The sequence below is a fragment of the Xyrauchen texanus genome, chromosome 36 (genome assembly GCF_025860055.1).
Source record: "Xyrauchen texanus isolate HMW12.3.18 chromosome 36, RBS_HiC_50CHRs, whole genome shotgun sequence".
In the NCBI taxonomy this organism is placed as follows: domain Eukaryota; kingdom Metazoa; phylum Chordata; class Actinopteri; order Cypriniformes; family Catostomidae; genus Xyrauchen; species Xyrauchen texanus.
The window spans coordinates 4610727-4633766 of NC_068311.1; the positions used below are offsets into that span (position 1 = coordinate 4610727).

Genomic DNA, 23040 nt, shown 5'->3' on the forward strand with positions numbered 1-23040 from the left:
ACAGCACACCTATAGTTAAAAAGATAACCCGCACTTGTGTCCTGACTCTAAACTCAGCTTGTCTCTTTGCCACTCATTGAGAATGCCATCTGAGTGGCATTGTGTGTTAAACACTGGAGTATAGTTCTAAAAGCAGTGGGTTTGAATACCCACCTAGGCAGGTCATCCAGTTTGGACTCTGCTTACTATATGGTTGCAGGTCTAATTGAATTTTGATTTTCATCTTTGTTGAAAGGTTACATCAAAATGAAGTTAATCATGGTAACCGCTGCGTTTGGCTGTGCTTACTGTCAGCATGTTATAACACTCTAGTGGCTGTCAACCACGAGGCAGCATGGATCAGTGGATTGTGCACAGAGCTGTAATATGCAACAGTACAGGTTCGAAGCATTCTTGGGATGACTTGTGAAACAGTGTGCATTTGTAAAATAAACCATAGCCAGTCTGAAGATCCTATAGGTCATAGAGGCCAAAAAAGGGAATCTTGACCCTGCAATGGCTGCTTGCAGCTATATTGACAGTACCTCTTTGCACTAACATAAAAAAAAGATTTAACGTGGATGTTCTTGATAGAATTCATTATAAAATAAAATTGTTACTGGTAACAGGTGCATATAATGGCTAGAAATACCATTTTAACTTGACATAATGCTATATGTTTACATGGCATTTTACACAAAGAACTATTTTTTCTGCTCCAAGTGTACACAACAACATCTTCCGATCATTTCTAGATTCTGTTCATAGAATGAGGCAGAAAATCTATTATTAATAGCTTTCTATGTGATGCTACAGGCTACATCAGTTAGTATTTCTCATATAAGCATCCTTTATTCTTGTAAAAATACCCAGAACACATAGAATATTGACAAACCATATAACCTTGGAATCATGTATTTAATGTATTTATATTTTTATATGATAACAACATTTCGTGTCAGATGTACTAAAGAAATTTGCAAGTGTTAACATGGTATTTATCTTGTGAAATAAATATAAATACTGGTGATTACATGATAAAAGTGCAGTGACTTTCAGGGAATCACTGGCTGTAATACCGATTAAGCAGAACCTGAGAAGTGTGTTAGTAAAGCAGGCTGCAAAGCATTTATGACTGTCTAGAGTTGTTATTGTATCTGAGGCCAGCAGAAGAAAAGTAAAAGTGCTTTTTATGAGGTTAACTCAGGCAAACTTACTCAAGCCTGTAAGAGAGAAACAGATGTTGTGTTTTTGGTCTACATTTACTCACTGGTGTTTCCAAGGTTCAGTCCCGATTCTACCCAGTGCTGACTGGCCTCATGTTTCATGAGATCATCAGTACATTTCTATTCCTAAGGAGTCTGACGAACCTCATGCTTAACGCTGTCAACCTGTCAACTTTATTTTCAGGAATAGTTAGTAATAGAATAGAATAACTCACCACGCGCTCCACCGAGAGCGAGAACCACACATTATAGCGACCACGAGGAGGTTACCCCATGTGACTCTACCCGCCCTAGCAACCGGACCAATTTGGTTGCTTAGGAGACCTGGCTGGAGTCAGTCAGCAAGCCCTGGATTCGAACTCGCGACTCCAGGGGTGGTAGTCAGCATCTTTTCTCGAGTTACCCTGGCCCATAACTAATCCTTTAAAATTTGTTCAGTTCACGTATTTTAAAATAGTTTGTCAAAAGTGAAAATTCTGTCATTATTTACTCACCCTTATGATGTATGAATGCAATTGTCCTCTGGTTAAGTCGCTGGACAGCAATTCTGAGTAAACTTTGTGTCGCCTTTAAAGGAATGGATTGTGAAGTTTGTACAAAGTATTGTTTGTCTTTAACAATGCTCTCAAAATGAATAACAGGCACAAAAACACCATTATAATGTTGGCCGCCATCTTGATTGTTTTCAGTTTAATGGATCACATGAATGCGTCACATGACGACAAATACGTCATCGTTTTTAGATATCTCCATCTTCCCTGTCCACACCACAACGTGAAAGTGTGGATGGAAGGCCAAAACGTATAGAAAAAGATGCATCTTCAAACTAAAACGTATTAGTGTGGACGAAGCTTGAGGAACAAACTGAAATTAAAGTTATTATTCACTGAAAATTTTGACATCCTCCCAAGAGAAGTGGTGATGTCCAATTTGTGAACAAATCGTTCTTTTGTGCCTGATCTTTTCAATCGGTTGACATGGTCCATAAAACCGGTGTGTTTAAGTCTTTCATAGATAAGAGTGATTGATTTCATCTCAACGATTTAATGGACTTATTGCTGTGATTCTGGAATTAAAACTCACTAAAGTGGAAGCTTTTCAGAGCATAACGCCTTCAATTTCAGTCTGTTCCTCAAACATACCTATTGTATGACTTAAGAAGATATTGATCATAGTGCACCAGTCATATGAACCATTCATATGTTACTTTTATGGTGCTTTTGCATCCCTTGGAAGCTTGGAAGCTCCACTCCCAATTCATTGTTATTGCATATAAAGGAGCGACCAGTTTATTTATAAGATGACAGAATAAAAATGTTCTTCTCCCCAATTTGGAATGCCCAGTTCCCAATGTGCTCTAAGTCCTTGTAGTGGCGTAGTGACTTGCCTCAATCCGGGTGGCAGAGGACGAATCTCAGTTGTCTCCATGTCTGAGACGTATTGGTGTAGTGGTGGTGGCGTAGTGGGCTAAAGCACATAACTGTTAATCAGAAGGTTGCTGGTGTGATCCCCACAGCCACCACCATTGTGATTTGAGATTCAAACTTGCAACTCCAGGGGTGGTAGTCAGCATCTTTACTCGAGTTAACCAGGCCCCCAAGAATTTGCATTTTTAACTATTCCTTTAAAGTTTGTTCACGTATTTTAAAGTTTGTTTGCTTTTAATGTATTCCTATTACTAATGTTGGTCTTGTATTGTCTTCACACGCAGTGGGAGGAGGTGAGCATCATGGACGAGAAGAATATCCCCATCAGAACATACCAGGTGTGTAACGTAATGGAGGCCAGTCAGAACAACTGGCTTCGGACTGACTGGATACGACGTGGCCCGGCCCAGCGTATCTACATTGAGATTAAATTCACCTTGCGTGACTGTAACAGCCTGCCTGGTGTCATCGGCACCTGCAAGGAGACGTTCAACCTTTACTACCTAGAATCCGACACCGATAATGAGCGTTATGCTCACGAAAGCCGTTTTGCGAAGATCGACACGGTGGCTGCGGATGAGAGCTTCACGCAGGTGGATATCGGCGATCGGATCATGAAGCTAAACACTGAAGTTCGGGATGTTGGGGTGGTCAGCCGGAAAGGTTTCTATTTGGCCTTTCAGGATGTAGGAGCCTGCATCGCTTTAGTTTCCGTTCACGTGTTTTATAAGAAGTGTCCGTTAGCTGTGAGGAACCTTGCACAGTTTCCTGATACGGTAACAGGGGCGGACACGTCGTCTCTCGTGGAGGTGCGCGGCTCTTGTGTGAACCATTCAGAAGAGCAGGAGGTTCCAAAGATGTATTGCGGTGCAGACGGAGAGTGGCTGGTGCCCATTGGTAGTTGCCTGTGTAATCCTGGATACGAGGAATGGAATGAGCAATGCCAGGGTAAGACCCTTTTGCCATTAAGATTTAAACAAAGACTTAAATAATCAAATGCTGCCTACATCTGCTACAATTTTAATCCACAGGTACTGATTATCATCCATCTCTCTATCCATCCAACTATTCATTCATACATAGGTCAGTGATGTGAATTGTATTGCCCGGATCTATCATGTTATTAAAAAAATACAATTCACACAAAGCAATCACTTAAATACACCTCTACTATGACGAACGTGTGTTCAGTACAATTTTGATATATTTGTAATAAATGTCTAAGGGGTTTAACCCTCCGGAGACAGTAAATAATAATTAAATAAATAACAGTCTCAATGAAAATAAAGTAAAAGTCTCATAAAAAGTCTGATTGAAATTCTTGGACAAAGTGATTTGGAATAATCTTTGCTCACACTTTATATTAGGTGGCCTTAACTACTATGTACTAACATTACATACAGGACTATGTATTTACTCTGTAACTACGTGTTGTTCTGCAAACTATCCACATTTGCTGCTACTGAAGTTGAGGTACGGGTAGGTTTAGGGTTAGTATTAGGGGTTGGAGTTAGGTTTTGGGGAAAGGATTGGGTTAGGGGTAAGGTGAGGTGAGGTTGAGGTACAGGTAGGTTTAGGGTTAGTATTAGGGGTTGGAGTTAGGTTTTGGGGTAAGGATTGGGTTAGGGTTAGGGGTAAGGTGAAGATGAGGTACGGGTAGGTTTAGGGTTAGTATTAGGGGTTGGAGTTAGGTTTTGGGGTAAGGATTGGGTTAGGGTTAGGGGTAAGGTGAAGATGAGGTACGGGTAGGTTTAGGGTTAGTATTAGGGGTTGGAGATAGGTTTTGGGGTAAGGATTGGGTTAGGGGTAAGGTGAGGTGAGGTTGAGGTACGGGTAGGTTTAGGGTTAGTATTAGGGGTTGGAGTTAGGTTTTGGGGTAAGGATTGGGTTAGGGGTAAGGTGAGGTGAGGTTGAGGTACGGGTAGGTTTAGGGTTAGTATTAGGGGTTGGAGTTAGGTTTTGGGGTAAGGATTGGGTTAGGGTTGGGGTAAGGTGAGGTTGAGGTACGGGTAGGTTTAGGGTTAGTATTAGGGGTTGGAGTTAGGTTTTGGGGTAAGGATTGGGTTAGGGTTAGGGGTAAGGTGAAGATGAGGTACGGGTAGGTTTAGGGTTAGTATTAGGGGTTGGAGATAGGTTTTGGGGTAAGGATTGGGTTAGGGGTAAGGTGAGGTGAGGTTGAGGTACGGGTAGGTTTAGGGTTAGTATTAGGGGTTGGAGTTAGGTTTTGGGGTAAGGATTGGGTTAGGGGTAAGGTGAGGTGAGGTTGAGGTACGGGTAGGTTTAGGGTTAGTATTAGGGGTTGGAGTTAGGTTTTGGGGTAAGGATTGGGTTAGGGGTAAGGTGAGGTTGAGGTACGGGTAGGTTTAGGGTTAGGGGTTGGAGTTAGGTTTTGGGGTAAGGACTGGGTTAGGGTTAGGGGTAAGGTGAGGTTGAGGTACGGGTAGGTTTAGGGTTAGTATTAGGGGTTGGAGTTAGGTTTTGGGGTAAGGATTGGGTTAGGGTTAGGGGTAAGGTGAGGTTGAGGTACGGGTAGGTTTAGGGTTAGTATTAGGGGTTGGAGTTAGGTTTTGGGGTAAGGATTGGGTTAGGGTTAGGGGTAAGGTGAGGTTGAGGTACGGGTAGGTTTAGGGTTAGTAGTAGGGGTTGGAGTTAGGTTTTGGGGTAAGGATTGGGTTAGGGTTAGGGGTAAAGTTAACAGTGTAACTACAAATGTAATGAAATGCAAGTACTTTAAATGTAGTTACAATGCAACAACATGTATGTACATAATAAGTACATTGGATCAAATGGTTAAGTACATAATAGTTAAGGCCACCTAATATAAGTGGGTCCAAAGCAAAGTCTGGTGGTGTAACCAAAATATGGGTAGCCAAAAACATCACATTTTTAGGAGCCCTTTAGACCCTCATAACTGTGTGTGAAGTTTAAAAAAGTCAGATATTTAGACATTTTTATGAAAAAGCACATTAAATTCAGGTCAAATGGAGTAACCTTGGAAATCGTCTTGATATTCATGACAAAAAAATTCATGGCATTTGTAAAATGTATTTTTTCATATTTTTGAAAACTTCTTGGAAATGAATGAGCAAGGAGCAAGGAAAGTATTTTAGGTCTATTTACTTGATGGTTACAACCAGCCACGGCCCGTGCATTTTAAGTCTAGGCCCTCGTGCCATTAAGAAAACACAGATTCACAATGAATAAGACACTCTATGCCCATCATACATTACGTGGTAGTGAACTAATAATACCTATTGGCATTTTAAAAACACTTCCAAGCACGAAAGCCAGAACCAAGGTCTAATACCAAGAAAAAATTTAGCTTGCAATAAATTTTGTTTCGTTAGGGTACACGGTTACTTTTCAAAACTTGATCCGACACTGAATGCTCAAGCAGTCTAATTTACACTTAGACAACTCCTGATGTTGCTATAACAATGCAAAAAGCACTTACTAATTTACTTGAAGTGAGAATCAGTCCTCCTTTCCAGTTTAATTAATCAATCAGAAGCGGAACATCTCAGGTTTGTAAATCCATAAGGATCTCTTTCTCATTGACAATACCAGCACTGACTGAGACATATCCTAAAGACCGCACCCACAAGAACAAATCAATCAATCTGATTGGCTGATTAATACACAGTTGAGGGATTCTGTGTAAATTCTGAAGGCCTGACGGGGTGGAGCTCAAACTCGCACGCTGCTTCGGCTAAGGAGCATGCCAGTTGTTATGCTTTGCTTGTAGCTTTATGTAGCTTTATTGCTTTGCTTTTTTGTTTGTAGATGAATTATGAGTGGAAAGCGATTGAAAATACATATGCAAAAAGGTCAATAAGAATAAAAGGATGAAAAAATATTTATTTATCAGGCATGTTACGCCAGCAGAGAAGGCTTTGCTGGCCCTGAGACATCGCCACTAGTTACACTCCTTGACATTTGTACTTTGTTTTTCCTAGAAAATGCTATAAAGCTTTTTCAAAAATATATGAAACCAACATGGTCACAAACAATGCATTTGTATGAACTTGATCTTGTGCATGTGTTTTAAACTACACTCTTAGAAAAAAAAGGTTCTTTGGCATTCTATATAGAACCTTTTAGGGAGTTCCAAATATGAAGTGAACGATAGAACCCTTTTGGGTTCCATATGGAACCTTTTCTTCTAAGAGTGTAGATTTCACAATTTTATCATCTCGGACAACCTTATTTGTCTGCGACCCAAATACATCCATCCATCTTTTGATCTATTCAAACATACCGTCTGTACATACAAGCGTGCATCCTGTGGTTGTCCATCCATCTATCCATCTGTTCTAATCTTTGTTTATTTCGTCTCAAGCAAGTGTCTGTTATCAGGTGGTAATTAGCAGCCCTGCTGTTATAGCTGTATACAGAGGAGAGATGACAGGAGAGGAGGCAAATCCTTGAGTGTGGTCCTAAGTGTTCTAACTAAACTAAGTTCATTAAAATCTAGTTAGGCTCTGGACTTTTTAGTTAACCGATTTTTGGCAACTTTATGCCACTTAATAGGATGTATTATAGGGATGGGGATCACAAGGTAACTGGCGATACAATATAATATAGATATTTAGCATTTTTTTAGGATATATTTTTTGCTAGACCCTTTTTAGTCTGTTTTGCAATTCAGTGTGCGGTTAGTAACTTTAGATTTTTGATTTCAGATTTTTGTCATAATACCTCAGTTAAGGTTACTATTGCAAAATCATAATGCATTTTAGTAAGGAGGGGTGATTATGTGTAAAGCATGATAACAACACCTTCTAAGGGACTGTTGTTGAATTACAAGATAGATTTGGGAAAGAGAAAACTATTTCCCACCACCACAACATTAATGTGGAAAAATGGAAATAAAAATATCGATATTTGGCGTGCAAATATCAATACAATATCATGAGGAAAAATATTACGATACTTTAACATATTGATTTGTTCCTCCACCTCTAATATATTTCAGAGTTTAGGAGAGTGTGCGTGCGTGCGTGTGTGTGTGTGTGTGTGTGTGTGTTTGAGAGAGAGAGAGAGTCTGAGAAAGATGGAATGAGTTGAGACATGTTATCCAGAATCTAAAAATGGAGCTAAAAATGGAAGAGGGCCTTGAGTGTGATGAATAGATCTGTGGAGGAGAAAAAAACGTAATTATCCCTAAAAGTGACATTTCATTCTGCCATAGATCAACCTAGATAGAGACCATGACAATAATAAATACACACATTTCACAGAGATGTTGACAGAGAAGATTCTAGGCATGTGGTGCTATTTGAAAATATTTGCCACAAAGAACACTGCAAACACTTTGCCTGGTTTCTATAGTGATGATCAGGGAAAACAGGACCACTCTTGACCTCTGCTCTAAGAGGTCACAGATCAGAGGTTATGTTCTCGCTCAGTCCTCAAGTGCAGTCACCAGCCGTTTAACATTTCCTGGTGTGTGTGTCAAGTGCGTGATGAGTTTAATTATGAATAGAGAAGCGTTGTTATACCTTTTCACCCTTTGAGTTTGCATAAAGACTATTGAAAAAAGCTGAAAGTCTTTGTTTGTTAAAGCCAGGGTTGGAAAATTTTACTTTTAAAAGCAATAATTAGGAATGGGAATCGTAAGGAATTTTACGATGCCAGTTTCGATTCGTTTCAATCAACGATTCCTACTTGTGAAGGAAGAATTTCAACAGAGCAGAAATAACAAATCAAAGAGAATTTTAACACAATTTAAGAAAAGGTGAAACAACATTAAATAAAACTGTAAAAGTTCTGGGTTCATTTCGAGCTGAACATAACAGAAATCGAAATCAGCTTGTAAGATTAATTCACTCTGAATTATATTTACATTTATGCATTTGGCAGACGCTTTTATCCAAAACGACTTACAGTGCACTTATCAATCCCCCGGAGCAACCTGGAGTTAAGTGCCTTGCTCAAGGACGCAATGGTGGTGGCTGTGGGGATTGAACCAGCGACCTTCTGATTAACAGTTATTTGCTTTAGCCCACTACGCCACCACCACACCGAAATACACTGGTCGCACGCTGCGTTCGCGCTGTAGAACCGGCTCATTGGAGTCATTTGTTCAGTAATCGGACCATACTGGTCACACTGTGTGCTACTCGCTGTAGATTCAAAAGAACCGACTCATTGAAGTCATTTGTTCAGTAATCGGACCATACTGGTCACACTGTGCGCTACTCGCTGTAGATTCAAAAGAACCGACTCATTGAAGTCATTTGTTCAGTAATCGGACCATACTGGTCACACTGTGCGCTACTCGCTGTAGATTCAAAAGAACCGACTCATTGAAGTCATTTGTTCAGTAATCGGACCATACTGGTCACATTGTGCGCTACTCGCTGTAGATTTGAAAGAACCGGCTCATTGGAGTCATTTGTTCAGTAATCGGACCATACTGGTCACACTGTGCGCTACCGCTGTAGATTGCGAATCACGTCACACTGCTGTAGATTTGAAAGAACCGACTCATTGGAGTCATTTGTTCAGTAATCGGACCATACTGGTCACACTGTGCGCTACTCGCTGTAGATTCAAAAAACCGACTCATTGGAGTCATTTGTTGAGGAATTGGACACTGATCACGCTGTCCAATACTCGCTGTAGATTCAAAAGAACCGGCTCATTGGAGTCATTTGTTCAGTAATCGGACCATACTTGTCACACTGTGCGCTACTCGCTGTAGATTCAAAAGAACCGGCTCATTGGAGTCATTTGTTCAGGAATCGGACACTGATCGCACTGTGCAATACTTGCTGTAGATTCAAAAGAACCGGCTCATTGGAGTCATTTGTTCAGGAATCGGACACTGATCGCACTGTGCAATACTTGCTGTAGATTCAAAAGAACTGGCTCATTGGAGTCATTTGTTCAGGAATCGGACCATACTGGTCACACTGTGCGCTACTCGCTGTAGATTCAAAAGAACCGGCTCATTGGAGTCATTTGTTTAGGAATCGGATTACACTTGTTGCACTGTGTGTGTTGTGTTGTATCTTTAGTAGAGAAGCAGAGCTGCCACTGAAAACACAATTTTAGGACAAATACACATTCAAGAATTTTTAACGGAACAGAAAGTCATGACAATCATAGGGTTCCAGAATCTTTTAAAAATCGAACTGGTTTTTGCTTAGATTTTGTAGACACTATTGTTAGGCTTCTTGAAAGGAGTCTTCAGTCGCAAAGAGCCTCAGGGTTCTGTGAGACTTTTGTGGGTTCTCCGGTGGGAATTGTGGGAGGGGTCTAGGGCAGGTCAGAGGACGCTGACTCTTTCATCCATCTCTGACGCACAGTTGACAGCTGGAAAGGAGAAATTTATTAAGACATCAAAACTCTTGACAGCTGGGGTTCCACAGGATGCCATGGAAACGAAGAGCTGTGATCTTGCCTGCTCTCCATTGTCTATATGGCCTATTGGGGGAAGGCAGAAATAATGCCTGATGGGTTCTCTGCTGTGAGAAGTCTTCTCTGGTGTCATTTGTGCAGCCTGTTGCACGAGGATCATCACAAATGTGATCTTTAACAAATCTAAAATGTTTCTCATAGATAGCACTGAGATCACATTGAGAGCAAAAGGAGTTTCTTGACTCATATGGTAACTTGTGTATCATCTAGAGTTTCAGAAAACTCACAAAATGTATACTTTTATAGTAATAGTTCACCCTCATGTCTTTCCAAACATGCATGGCTTCATTTCTTATGTGCAACAAAAAGGGGACATGTTTAAATGAATATAGTGGTTCTTTTTTAATACAATGGCAGTTGATAGTGACTCAATTAAAGCTTACTGAAGCCATACGATAGCTTTGGGTGAGCAATGGGCTGACATTTAAGTCATTATTTAATGAAAAATCTATCTATTTCTCACCCAAAACTATTCCATGTCTCGAGTTGTATAGACTTCTTTTATAATTGCTTTATGGTACATATTAGAATTTGAAAGTTCCAGTGCTCCTCAAATGGGTTTGGAACGACATGAGGGTGAGTAAATGATTAGCCTACAGAACTTTCCTTTTTGGCTGAACTATCCCTTTAAGTCTAAGAGCTATAAAAAGAGCATTTACTGAGCTATACAGTTTCATGTTAATAAAGGAAAGGACAGGAGAGGAAGGAATCAATCTCTCTCACCTTTCTTCATCACAATCTTTTTTTTTCTTGTGCCATTTTTTCTGCACTGGTGTATAACAATGCACCAAGTACCAGCTTTTTTTGGCCTCTTTTCTCCGACACGCCTGAATGGTTTAGACACACACTCCCACGCCAGGGTAAAACGAACAGGTTAGAGTTTACCTCTGCCTGAAGAGCTACAAACACCCCATTTAGAACATGCCATTGAACCCAGAGGAAACAGAGATAGAGAGTCTTGTATGTGTATGTGTATGAGTGGAACATCATTACCGAGGCGTTGAGAGCGGTTTATGGGTGGTTTTCTGTTCCCAGAGTTCTTTGTCTCTCTCAACGCTGGCGCTCCTCGCTTTAAAAGGAGCGTGACAGAAATGCGAGGGACAGCGGCACTGTAACGTTGATATAATGTTGCAGCTCACTGACAGACCCTAATATTAACCAGACTTAATGGACTCTCTGGAAGTCGAACAAGACAACGACAGGAGACGTGTGGCCTCGGCTAACCCAGATTTCACTCTTTCATTTCAGGAACTTTCAGCTCTCTTAAAGCGACAGTTCACCCCAAAATGAAAATCCTGTTATCATACACACCCTCATATCACTCCAAAGACTATTCCCCAGGAACGAAAAATTATATTTTTTTAGAGCACTTTTTTAAACAATGAAATTGCAGATTTTAACAGAACTTAAATGCTTGTCATTCACAGAGTTGTGTGTTTGTTAATACTGTAAATATTTTGGCTTATTTGATGAATCATTTGCCAAATCTATATCCTTAACTCAGCTGATCACATTGTAGCATATTTAAATCTGCTTTTATAAATCATAATTAACATATTTAAAGGAATGTTCTGGGAGTAACAAATTATGCTCAATCGACAGCATTTTTGACATAGTTTATAACCACAAAAATGTATTTGGACTCTTCCATCCTTTTCTTTAAAAAAAGCACAAATCTGGGTTTCAGTGAAGCACTTGCAAAGAAAGTTATAACAAATTTTACAACTTCGTTGCCATGATGACGTCATGCCGTAAACCCTAAAATCTTAAAACAACTGAAAAAAAAAATGCAATTTGAAAAACATTACATTTCAAATAATACATGAGTTTTAACATAAGAATGAATTTAAGTGCTTTTACATAATGAGCTTCACATTCAGGCCCTGCTTCTGCCAGCTATTCTGTGGTGGGCTGGGGGATATCATAGGTGGGCATTTTTGATTTTTTAGCATGGGGGGGGCTCTTTAATGTCTTTAATTTGCATAACAATGGTGCAATTGTTAAGATCACCTCCATTACTAAGAAAAAAATGCTAAAAATACTCTTTCAGAGAAATTAGAACTGAAGCCTTAAAGCAAATTACAAAGACAAATTGCTTAAAGAGGTAATGATATAATATTAAATGAAGACGATTCTTTCTCTTTGACAATTCAGATTAATTGGTTACATAGAAATGTAATTAGCAATTATACTGACCTACAAAAGTAAAATGCTAAACTGAGATATGACTGAAATAAGGTCTATGATCTGTTCTGTGATTGAGGAGTCTCTTGCATATGCTGATTTTCATTGAAAACAGAGTGAAAATGCAGTAACAGCAAAATCCACATCAAAATAATTCAAGCCATTTTTCTCCGTTTCAGAGTTAGTTACTGAGTTTGGACTTTGTTGGATAGTAAAGGGTACTGTTATTTTTACCAGTGAAACTAAACATATGTAAAGTAATTTAGGGAAATATACATGAATTTAGATGATGGATGGATAGAAAGTAATGCCATGAAAGCATCAAAGGTTATTTTCATGGCAAAAATAGAGCAGTTTAAAGCCCAATGACAAAAAATAAACAACAAACTATCACAGCACTGTTAAAAGATGTATATAAAAGAAATGAAAGACGTGAGGCGAAGACAGACAGTTTCTCTCTCGTCAGCAACACCCAACTTTTAACAGGGGAAACAGAAGCACGCATCCCCCAAAACACTGTATCTAGCCACGATCACGAACAGTACCATCAGCTAAGCATGCTGTAAAGAAGTCACATCACTGAGACACAGCTAGGCTTTTTATGTGCACTAAAACAATATGCATTGCACAAAAATATTTCTTATTACGCTTTCATTCGCATGACATCTCTGACTCTCTGGTTTTGCAGCAGCTGCCTCTTGAGTGTGTCAAAAGACAAAAATACTACAGATTTCTGGTGCTATTTTGTGATTGGTTGGGACAGCCTAAAGCCAATCCACAATATTTGCAACACACAGCCCGAATCAAATTGCTTTTATCCAATGCACAGATACACACACACACACAAAAAATTTGGTTGTAAAAAAATATTGCTTGACAAATGTTTGATTGGGTGGGCTGAGCCCACCCTGCCCTTGCCTACACCCGGCCCTGTTCATATTTAAATTGCTGTTAACTGAGCCTGACTTTTATTGAACTCAGAATCATCCTTTAGGTCAGAATTCTTCAGATTTGACTCAAAATTAGCTCAGGAAAGTGAGAAACCCCCCTTCTGTCTGGGCCATATGAGAACTAATGAAGTTTAATAATCTAATGCATTCATTAAATATAATGTTGAAGTATATATCACTTTAAAATGTATTTAAAGTGTATTATAATATTGAGAAATTACCAAGATTAATAAATACTGTAAAGGTATTTTTAAGTGAATGTAAACTATCACTACTATCCCATAAAATTCAGCTCTGTTCAGTAATGCTTTAGTGGTATAAAGATTAAACTATTTCACTGCTGTAGTCATTTCCGACAATATATGGGTTGGCATTAGAATTAGTTTTAGTGTTTTAGTCATCAATGGCCGGTTTTGATTTCTTACTGGAAATTCTGTATTGAATTGTTTTCGCTAGCTCTCATTTTTCCTCTGCTGTTGAATCTGTCATTTATTTTCAGTAGAGAGGGGGGAAAGAGAGCTAGAGAGAGAGAGAGAGAGAGAGAGAGAGAGAGCGACATGCAGTAAGAGGGAGAGTGAACAACAAAGAGTGAGACATTGAGAATTAAAGAGGAGATTGGAGAGAAAAACAGATATATCTCCACACAGGGAAGGTCATCACCCTTTTCTTATAATGAACAGGGGGTGATGTCTGGAGGAAGAGAACGTTTTAGCTTGTCTTTGATTTCTTTTACTTCTCATTCACTTTACGTTCCTTTAAAACTCCCTTTGATGTGATGACAGACACTGCCTCTCTCTTTCTCTATCTGTCGCTCTCTTGTAACAATAGACTGTGATTGCGAGGTTTTCACTTGCAATGTTAAATTCATCAAACTGTAGGAGGCGTGTAGGTGGTCTTTTCTCAGTTTTACTCCTCTCGGTTATGTTACAGCATGATGGACGTAAAGAGGTGTTAAAAACAATGTGCTCTTACACAGACAGATACACACTGGAATATAATGAAGCACATGGTTGTTTCTATGTCTATGATGCATTAAAATATTGTCTAGGTAGGCAACTTACTAGGTTTTGAAACGGAGCCAGTATTTGGTAACACAAACAGGCATCAGTGTGGTGCAAATTATAGCAACTGACCCAAAGATGCTTCAGGCACAAAGAAATTCAATATCATCCTGTATATGTGTTTGTGTATGTGCCCATTCTCCTTAGCCAATGATTTACAGTAGAATATCAGCATAAACTGAGCACATGACTGCATTTGCTCATACATGTCTAGTTAGTTGCGTACAAGTGGTAGACTTGTATTGTGTTTAGATGTGGCTAATTATAAATACTACAGACTAACCTTAACCCAAAATTGAAGCCCTTAAAATTTTTTGGGGCATTTTTACAATTAAAACAATAGCATTATTTTTATTATGTACTTTGTATTTTTGAGTCGGTTTTATCCGGAACCCTTTAATAGAAAATAGTTTTTGTTCCCTCACAATAGAATGCAAACCTTGCATTCATTAATTAATCATTTAAAAAAGGCTTTTTAAAGTTTTTTTTATGATTTTTAGGCTATTCGCTTACTGCTCACTCCCGTCCGCATTTCATGGAAGTACTGTCCACTACCGCCTTCAACTCGGAAATCGAATTGATGGGTCTCCTTTGGGAGTTCCTTGGGAATGCTGACCTCGAGTTTGCATTCTCTCACAAACTTTTTTGTTTTCCCTCAATATTTTGCATTGCTAACAGTTTTTGCATTTTCTCACAATAGTTATCATTCCCTTGTAATAGTTTGCGTTCTCTCACAAAAACGTTTGATGATCAAGATGTTGCAGTGGATGGCCGCCTTGGTGTGGAGCTCTCCAATTCTTTTGTTGTTGTTCTGTGTTTAGTCATTTTTTTCCAATTAGGTTTAACTGGGATGAACTGATGAACATTCGGCAGCACATACCAGACAACCTCTTCCTGGTTTTTGACTATTCTGACATTTTGCTGAACATTTTAGCCTAGAGGTGCAGTTGTGTTAAAGTGATCTATGAGATGCAAGCGAGTTATGCTATCCGGCGTGCTGGTCAAGCTCAGACAGTGCAGCCTTTGAACAGTACTGCCAAGTATTCATCTAGCGAATCTCAGCTCTCTCCATAACAAAACGGACAAACTACATCTCCTCACCCATACAAACAAGGACTTTTCAAACTCTGCTGTCTTCTGCTTCAAAGAAACCTGGCCGAGTGAAGCCATTCCAGACATTGTATTACTGTTCAGAGTGGATCGCATCTCTGAGTTATCAGGGAAAATGAGAAGCAGTGGAACATGCTTTTACATCAGTGAAAGTTGGTGTACAGATGTAACAACATTAAAGAAGATGCGCTGTCCTAATTTGAAAGCACTCTTTATCAACTGTAAGCCTTTCTTCCCACTGCGGGAGTTTTCCTCTTTTATTCTGGTGAGTGTTTATATTCCTCCACAAGCATGTGTGAGCGCAGCGCTGCAACAGCTGGCTGATTAGATCACAGACATGGAGCAACTTACTTATTTTTATTCTCTGTGATTTTAACAAAGCCAATCTCACCTATGAACTGCCAAAATACTGACAGCACATTACATGCCCCACCAGAGAAAAAAATATACTGGATCACTGCTACACAACATTAAAGGATGCATATCGCTCTGTCCCTAGATCAGCTTTGGGACTCTCTGATTACTGTCTGGTTCATCTTCTTCCAAACTACAGGCAGAAACTAAAATCAGCTAAACCTGTAGTTAAGACTGTAATTAGTTGGACCAATGGAGCAGAGCTGGAACTACATGTTTTTGAAGCTGTGGACACAGATCTGGACCTGCTCACAGATAGTGTGACATCATATATCAGTTTCTGTGAGGATATGTCCATTCTTATTACGACTTATTTAACATTGAACAATGACAAACTATGGTTTGCAGCAAAACTCAGACAACTTCGTCATGCCAAAGAGGATTCTTACAGAAACGGGGATACAATCTTGTATAATCAGGCCAAAAACACACTGACTAAGGAAATTAAAGTGGCTAAAAGAAGCTACTTTGAAAAGCTGAATAACAAGTTTTCAGCTAACGACCCTGCATCAGTGTGGAGAGGCCTGAAAGACATTACTAACTTCAAGACACCATCCTCCAACACTGTAGGAAATCAACAGCTGGCTGACGACCTGAATGTGTTTTACTGTAGATTTGAAAAGCCCAGTCTCACACCCCACACCCATTCTGAGCTTCAATTCACACAAACACCAACACCTCAAAATTAACCCAGCTCTCTGTCAGCGGAACAACAGCTTTCTGACAGACAGGCAGCAGCTAGTGAGACTGGGGATATTCAATTCCATCACATGCATGATCAGCACTGGCGCCTCCCAGTGATGTGTGCTCTCCCCACTACTCTTCTCCCTGTTTTCCAAGGACTGCACCACCAAGGACCCCTCTGTCAAGCTCTTGAAGATTGCAGACGACACTAATGTCATCGGCCTCATCCAGGATGACGATGAGTCTGCATACAGAAGGGAGGTTGAATGGACGTATTACTGGTGCAGTCAAAACAACCTGGAGCTCAACATGCTTAAAAGAGTGTAGATGAATGTGGACTTTAGGAGGAACACCCCATTCTAAACAGCAATGTGGCAGAAGTTGAGTCATTCAGGTTCCTGGGCACTACCATCTCAGAGTAACTGAAGTGGGAGACCCACATTGACTCCATTGTGAAAAAGGCCACACGGAGGGTGTACTTTGTTCGCCAGTTGAGGCCACAGGCAATGCTAATCCAGTTCTACTCTGCAGCCATTGAGTCTGTCCTCTGCACTTCAATAACTGTCTGGTTTGGATCAGCTATCAGACATCAGAAGACTACAAAGGACAGTTCCGTCTGATGAGCGGATTATTGGTTGCCCCCAGCCCTCTCTTCAAGAACTGTACACTTCCAGATTGAGGAAAAGGGCTGAAAAAATCACTCTGGACCCCACTCACCCAGCCCACTACCTTTCTGAACTGTTGCCTTCTGGATGGCGCTACAGAGCACTGAGCACCAGAACCGTCAGGCACAAGAACAGTTTTTTCCCTCAGGCTATCCATCTCATGAACAGGTAAAACTGTCCCATTGAGCAATAAATATGTGCAATATACAGCTTAGTCAATTATATTTATATAACATATCCTACCTCTTCTGCATTACATTCCCTTGCACTATATATAATAGATTGTATTTGCACATATGTATATTTCTATTTATACTTGTGGGAGTAGTGGTGGTGGTGTAGTGGGCTAAAGCACATAACTGTTAATAAGAAGGTTGCTGGTTCGAGCCCCACAGCCACCAACATTGTGTTCTTGAGCAAGACACTTAACTCCAGGTTGCTCTGGGGGAATTGTCCCTGTAATAAGTTTAATTTTGTATTTTTTTTATTATTATTTTGATTTTACTTCAGTAACCACAATTGAACTTAGTATTTATAATAAAACCATAGCGATAATACAGTAAAACCCATCCAAAAAATAAAATAAAACATGGTTATTATATTGTAAATGTACCACAAATTAACCATGTTGTTACTATAGTAAAACTAGTACTAACCTAAAAAAAATATGTTCAAAAAAGTTTAGTAGACAAAAAATACAGAAAAGACGAGTCGTGGAAAATCTATCACTCACGGCCTCGTTTTCATTCCTGTTAAAAATCAAAGATGGTGCTTCTGTAAAGATCTATTTCCACCCCGTACCCTTATGGCCTCAGTACTTTTTTGTGTAAGGACATCCCTAAAGTATAGCACATTAAAACCATGCAAACACACACAGCAGCACTGCAACAGCAACGTGATGTATACGTGTTTGAAGGTGTGGGTACTTGTTTTCCGAGCAAGCCAATTGAAACCTGATGTTAATGGCTCTCCTGTTCACTTTGTTCCCATAAACACACACACACACACACACATATACACACACACATGCACAATGGTAGGTGTTGCAGCTCCAGACAGAATGTCGTCAGAGCATTTCCAGCAGTTTAGATAAACAACCTAAAAATACATGCTTTTTTTTTTCAGATTGACTCTATAGGTCACACACACACACACACACACACACACACACACACACACACACACACACACACACACACACACACACACACACACACATTAGTGTAGCTATCATTATGAGGACTCTCCATAGACATAATGGTTTTTATACTGTACAGACTATAGATTATATCCCCTAAGCCTAACACAACCCCTAAACCTAACCCTCACAGAAAACATTCTGCATTTTTACATTTTCAATAAAACATAGTTTAGTGTATTTTTAAGAGATTTGAAGTATGAGGACACTAGAAATGTCCTCATTAACCACATTTATAGCATAATACCTTTGTAAATAACAGTTTGCAACCTAAAAAAAGTCCTCGTAATCCACTTAAACCTGCCCACACACACACACACACACACACACACACGCACACACACACACACACACATTTACGTAGATATCTAAATGCTGCCTAAACAATCCATAGACTTATATTGTTTTTAAATAAACCTAATTACAATTACATTATTTATTAATCATTTTTACTTTTGAGGATGTCCTTGGATGTCCCCAAAGAGATGTTTTGTCAGATTTAGCTCACTTCTAGGGACATTTTTGCCCACAAAGTACAGCTACATTAGTAAACCCACAAATTCAATCATTGAAGTGTTCCTAAAAAAAATAAATGTTTATATTTTTGATTGAAATATGATCATTATTAATCTTATTATATTATAAATATAATAAAAATATATTTCATCATCATTATATGCAGATATTATATTTTATATGAATTTTAATTTTATTTTAGAATTTAGAATACAAAAAGTTTTCTTTAAGGGGTGGGGATTAGGGGCCATTCATAGCGAACATGTTTTTTGTGTTTTTCAGTTGGTACTGTATTACTGTATGTATTACTGTATGTAGTTGTTTTACATGTGTTCAGTGTGAACCTCCCTTTAGTCTGTAGTCATTACATTCTGCATTATATTGACACAAATTAAGAGTATAGGACAGAATGTCCTTAGAGCTACAGTATGTAAACCTGTGTGTGTGTGTGTGTGTGTGTCAGAGAGATTACAATTTAAGCAAAATTTAAACATGCACCCTGTTATAAATTAGTTTATGCATATACCTGCATGTGCATATTGTGACACATGCTATGTAATATCTGTGTTTATGTTTGAAGTGGTTATTTATGAAGAGTTGTGCTTCTCTTAGTATTTATAGATTAACCCAGTTTGACCTAAACCATGTGGCGAGTGTGTGTGTGTGTGTGTGTGTGTGTGTGTGTGTGTGTGTGTGTGTGTCTCACTACAAACTCAACAGATCTATCCTGAAAAAAACTGTGTATGGAACTCATTTGCATATCCTCCTCAGCCAGTACTTCCTGTATTAGAAAATTGGGCTGCAACACTTCACGTTTAACAATAACTGCAAACCTTGCCCGACATACCCCCTCTCTCTCTCTAATCTCTCTCTCTCTCTCTCTCTAATCTCTCCATTCTTTTATTTTCATGATAGTTCCTATCAAAATCCAGAGGCTTTATTAATTGCTTACGGATTTAAGGCCTACAGGGTGTAAAAGATACAGCTACAGATAAACTGATGCTCAATTTTGGGAAATTCCTCTCTTTGAATTGGGGAAGTTGTTGCACATGGTTCAGTGAGCATGGAGTTCAATTCATTTTATGAACCCACCAAATCTGTTATACATATATACATATATATTTAAAAAAAAAACTGTCTTTGACACAACACCAACAATGACATTTTGAATTCATTATGCTTATCAATAAATATTTCACCCACACATTAGCTTCAATGAAGCGAATGATGTATTCACGTGAATTCATTTTATTGAAGAGAGGTCAAGTTCACGTGGTTTCAAGTGATAGTTCACAGAATATTAAAACGTATATAATTTAAAATAATGTACTCACCCTCATGTCGTTCCAAATGGAGATGCTTAAAGAGAATTTAGGGCCTGTAAAGCTCCATAAAAAACAAAAATGCCATAACAATAGTGTATACGACTCATTCACTGTATACTGTATACATCTTCTGACGTCCTATAATACTGTTGCTTTATGTGAGAAACAGACCGAGACTTAAGTCGACTTATTCACTCAAAATCTTGCCCTCCACCGTTGGTCTGAAATTCGAATTCACACTTCCACATATTAAAACTTGACGCTCCGTGATCAGTTACAAGAAATGCTACGATGACGTTCGCCATCATTGACATCAATCCTTGAGCTATATGACTTCACATGCCATGTTTGAAAATGCGCAAGCGCGAATGAGATTTGAAAGCTAGAGCGGAGGACAAGGTTTTCACTCAAGATAATTACATTTGAACTATTTCTTTAAAATTTGGGTCTGGTATGAAAGTCAATATTTGAGAAATTAAACCTTTATTCAGTGAAAGTTTATGTAAGCCTCATTTACTTGCATTAACATGCATTTTTGGTGAACGTATTGCTATTGGATAGCACTTGACCACATTAAATGTCAGGTGTAAATTCACCCAAGACGAATTGTGAACAGATCGTGATCGGATCACTGAAACTACATTCGGAGGTGAGTTTCATTCATGCGTTTCAGATGAAACATAGACAAAAGCGCCAAATGCGAGATGAATATCATTGAATTTGCTTCGGCGACCCTAAATGTATCTTTATCAGCTGTCAGAAAATCTTAAATGAAGGAAAAACCCTGAATGTTAAAGTAATAGAAATCATTTGAATCATCCATCATTGCAATTCGTTTAAAAATAGACTTAGTTTAATTTTCAGTTACCACACAAGCACAACTCTAATGTAACAACTCTACATGTAAGCTCTAATGTAATATGTAAGTAGTGTTTTCCATTTTGCATGGGTAACTTTGATTGGATCTCTGTACGATCACAGTGGAGATGCATTTGACTGCAACGTGAAAATACAATCCAGCGAAAGAATATCCAGATACCATCTGGATATGAAATGCATGTTAAAGGGGCCTAGTCTTGTGTTGTTCCTTCACATGCAGTTCCAAGTTGTTCTGTGCTGGTTGGTGCTAGTTTAGTGATTATTCCATACTTTTTGCCATACTGAAATTGTAAAAAATGTGTTGTTAAGTTTTGCTGGTTAAGCTAATCAGAGGAAATGTGTATTGCTCAGAGCTTGCTCTTTCATAACAGATTCAGTGGAGTCCAGCATGTTTGATCTTTTAGTACTTGGCTGAAAAATTGTTGAGTGCATGGCTCACCAATGTATGTGATTTCTTATAATACATAAAGAAAAATAGGCTGGACCAAAGTGCTTGTGCTGAGCCAATCTAACCTTTTTGCATGACTCCCTTGTAGATCCTAAAAAGAAAATGGCCCGTGACAGACCTTTACAGCTATAGACAAATGTGGCACAAACAAGACATGCAGTACTGTTAGGATCTCACCTGCTGAGGAGAACCCTGCAAATGGTTCTCCTTTGATCAAACTGTCACTGTGTTCTTCTGATTTTATGGGCCTTTTGGTTCACTCCTTAACAAACGTACAGATGCAGTTGGTCACAATAGTTGGGCTTCCATCCAAATGTTTCATATATTTAAGTGCATTTCTAAAAATGGCACTATAGAAAATATAGTTCGGAGCCCACCTTGTCATGATGGAGCAGATGAACAATCTCCTTGCTTTGGGAGAGTTGTATTTGCAGTACTGGAGCAATTGTACATTGTTATAAGATAAGTACTGTCTGAAAAGTGATAAGGAGATCACAACTGAGATTTTGTTTTCATACAGGAAGTACTAAAAATCTTCACTTTCAAACAGCCCTCCTTAGTGTTCTTCTCTCCAAAGTGTTCTTCTTTGCATCCTTTGCGCATATCACCCACACCATCATATCGCTTCTGAAGATATGCACTGTGTCCGAATATCCATACTTCCCTACTATATAGTATGCCAAAAACAGTATTCATGAAGTAGTAATCGAGAAATACCCAGATGACCTACTACATTTGAAGTCAGAAGTTTACATACACTTTTAAAAAATTTTAAACACTCTAGTTTTGGCAAGTCATTTAGGACATCTACATTGTGCATGGCACAAGTAATTTTTCCAACAGTTGTTTACAGACAGATTGTTTCCCTTTAATTTACTATATCACAATTCCAGTTGATCAGAAGTTTACATACACAGCGTTAACTGTACCTTTAAGCAGCTTGGAAAATTCTAGAAAATTATGTCAAGCTTCTGATAGGACGTGTACTGAATTGAAGGTGAACCTGTGAATGTATTTTAAGGCCTATCTACAAACTGAGTGCCTCTTTGGTTGACATCATGGAAAAATCTAAAGAAATCTGCCAAGACCTCAGAAAAAACATTGTGGACCTCCACAAGTCTGGTTCATCCTTGGAAGAAATTTCCAAATGCCTGAAGGTACCACGTTTATCTTTACAAACAATAGTACACAAGTATAAACACCATGGGACCACGCAGCCATCATACCGCTCAGGAAGTAGACACATTCTGTCTCCTAGAGATGAACGTAGTTTGGTGCAAAAAGTGCAAATCAATCCCAGAACAACAGCAAAGGACCTTGTGAAGATGCTGGAGGAAACAGGTAGACAAGTATCTATATCCACAGTAAAATGAGTCCTATATCGACATAAACTGAAAGGCAAGGAAGATGCCACTGCTCCAAAACCGCCATAAAAAGGCAGACTACAGTTTGCAAGTGCACATGGGGACAAAGATCTTACTTTTTAGAGAAATGTCCTCAGGTTTGATGAAACAAAATGGCCACAATGACCATCATTATGTTTGAAGAA

At 39.0% G+C, this 23040-nt stretch overlaps 1 protein-coding gene across 1 annotated transcript in view; it reads left to right on the forward strand.

Annotated features, from left to right (window-relative positions):
• LOC127629752 (ephrin type-A receptor 4-like) overlaps nucleotides 1-23040 on the forward strand; it is a 92440-nt gene that overhangs the window by 39067 nt on the left and 30333 nt on the right. Inside the window, 1 exon segment of the mRNA XM_052106974.1 lies at nucleotides 2917-3580. Within this exon segment, the coding sequence (XP_051962934.1) occupies nucleotides 2917-3580 (664 nt within the window).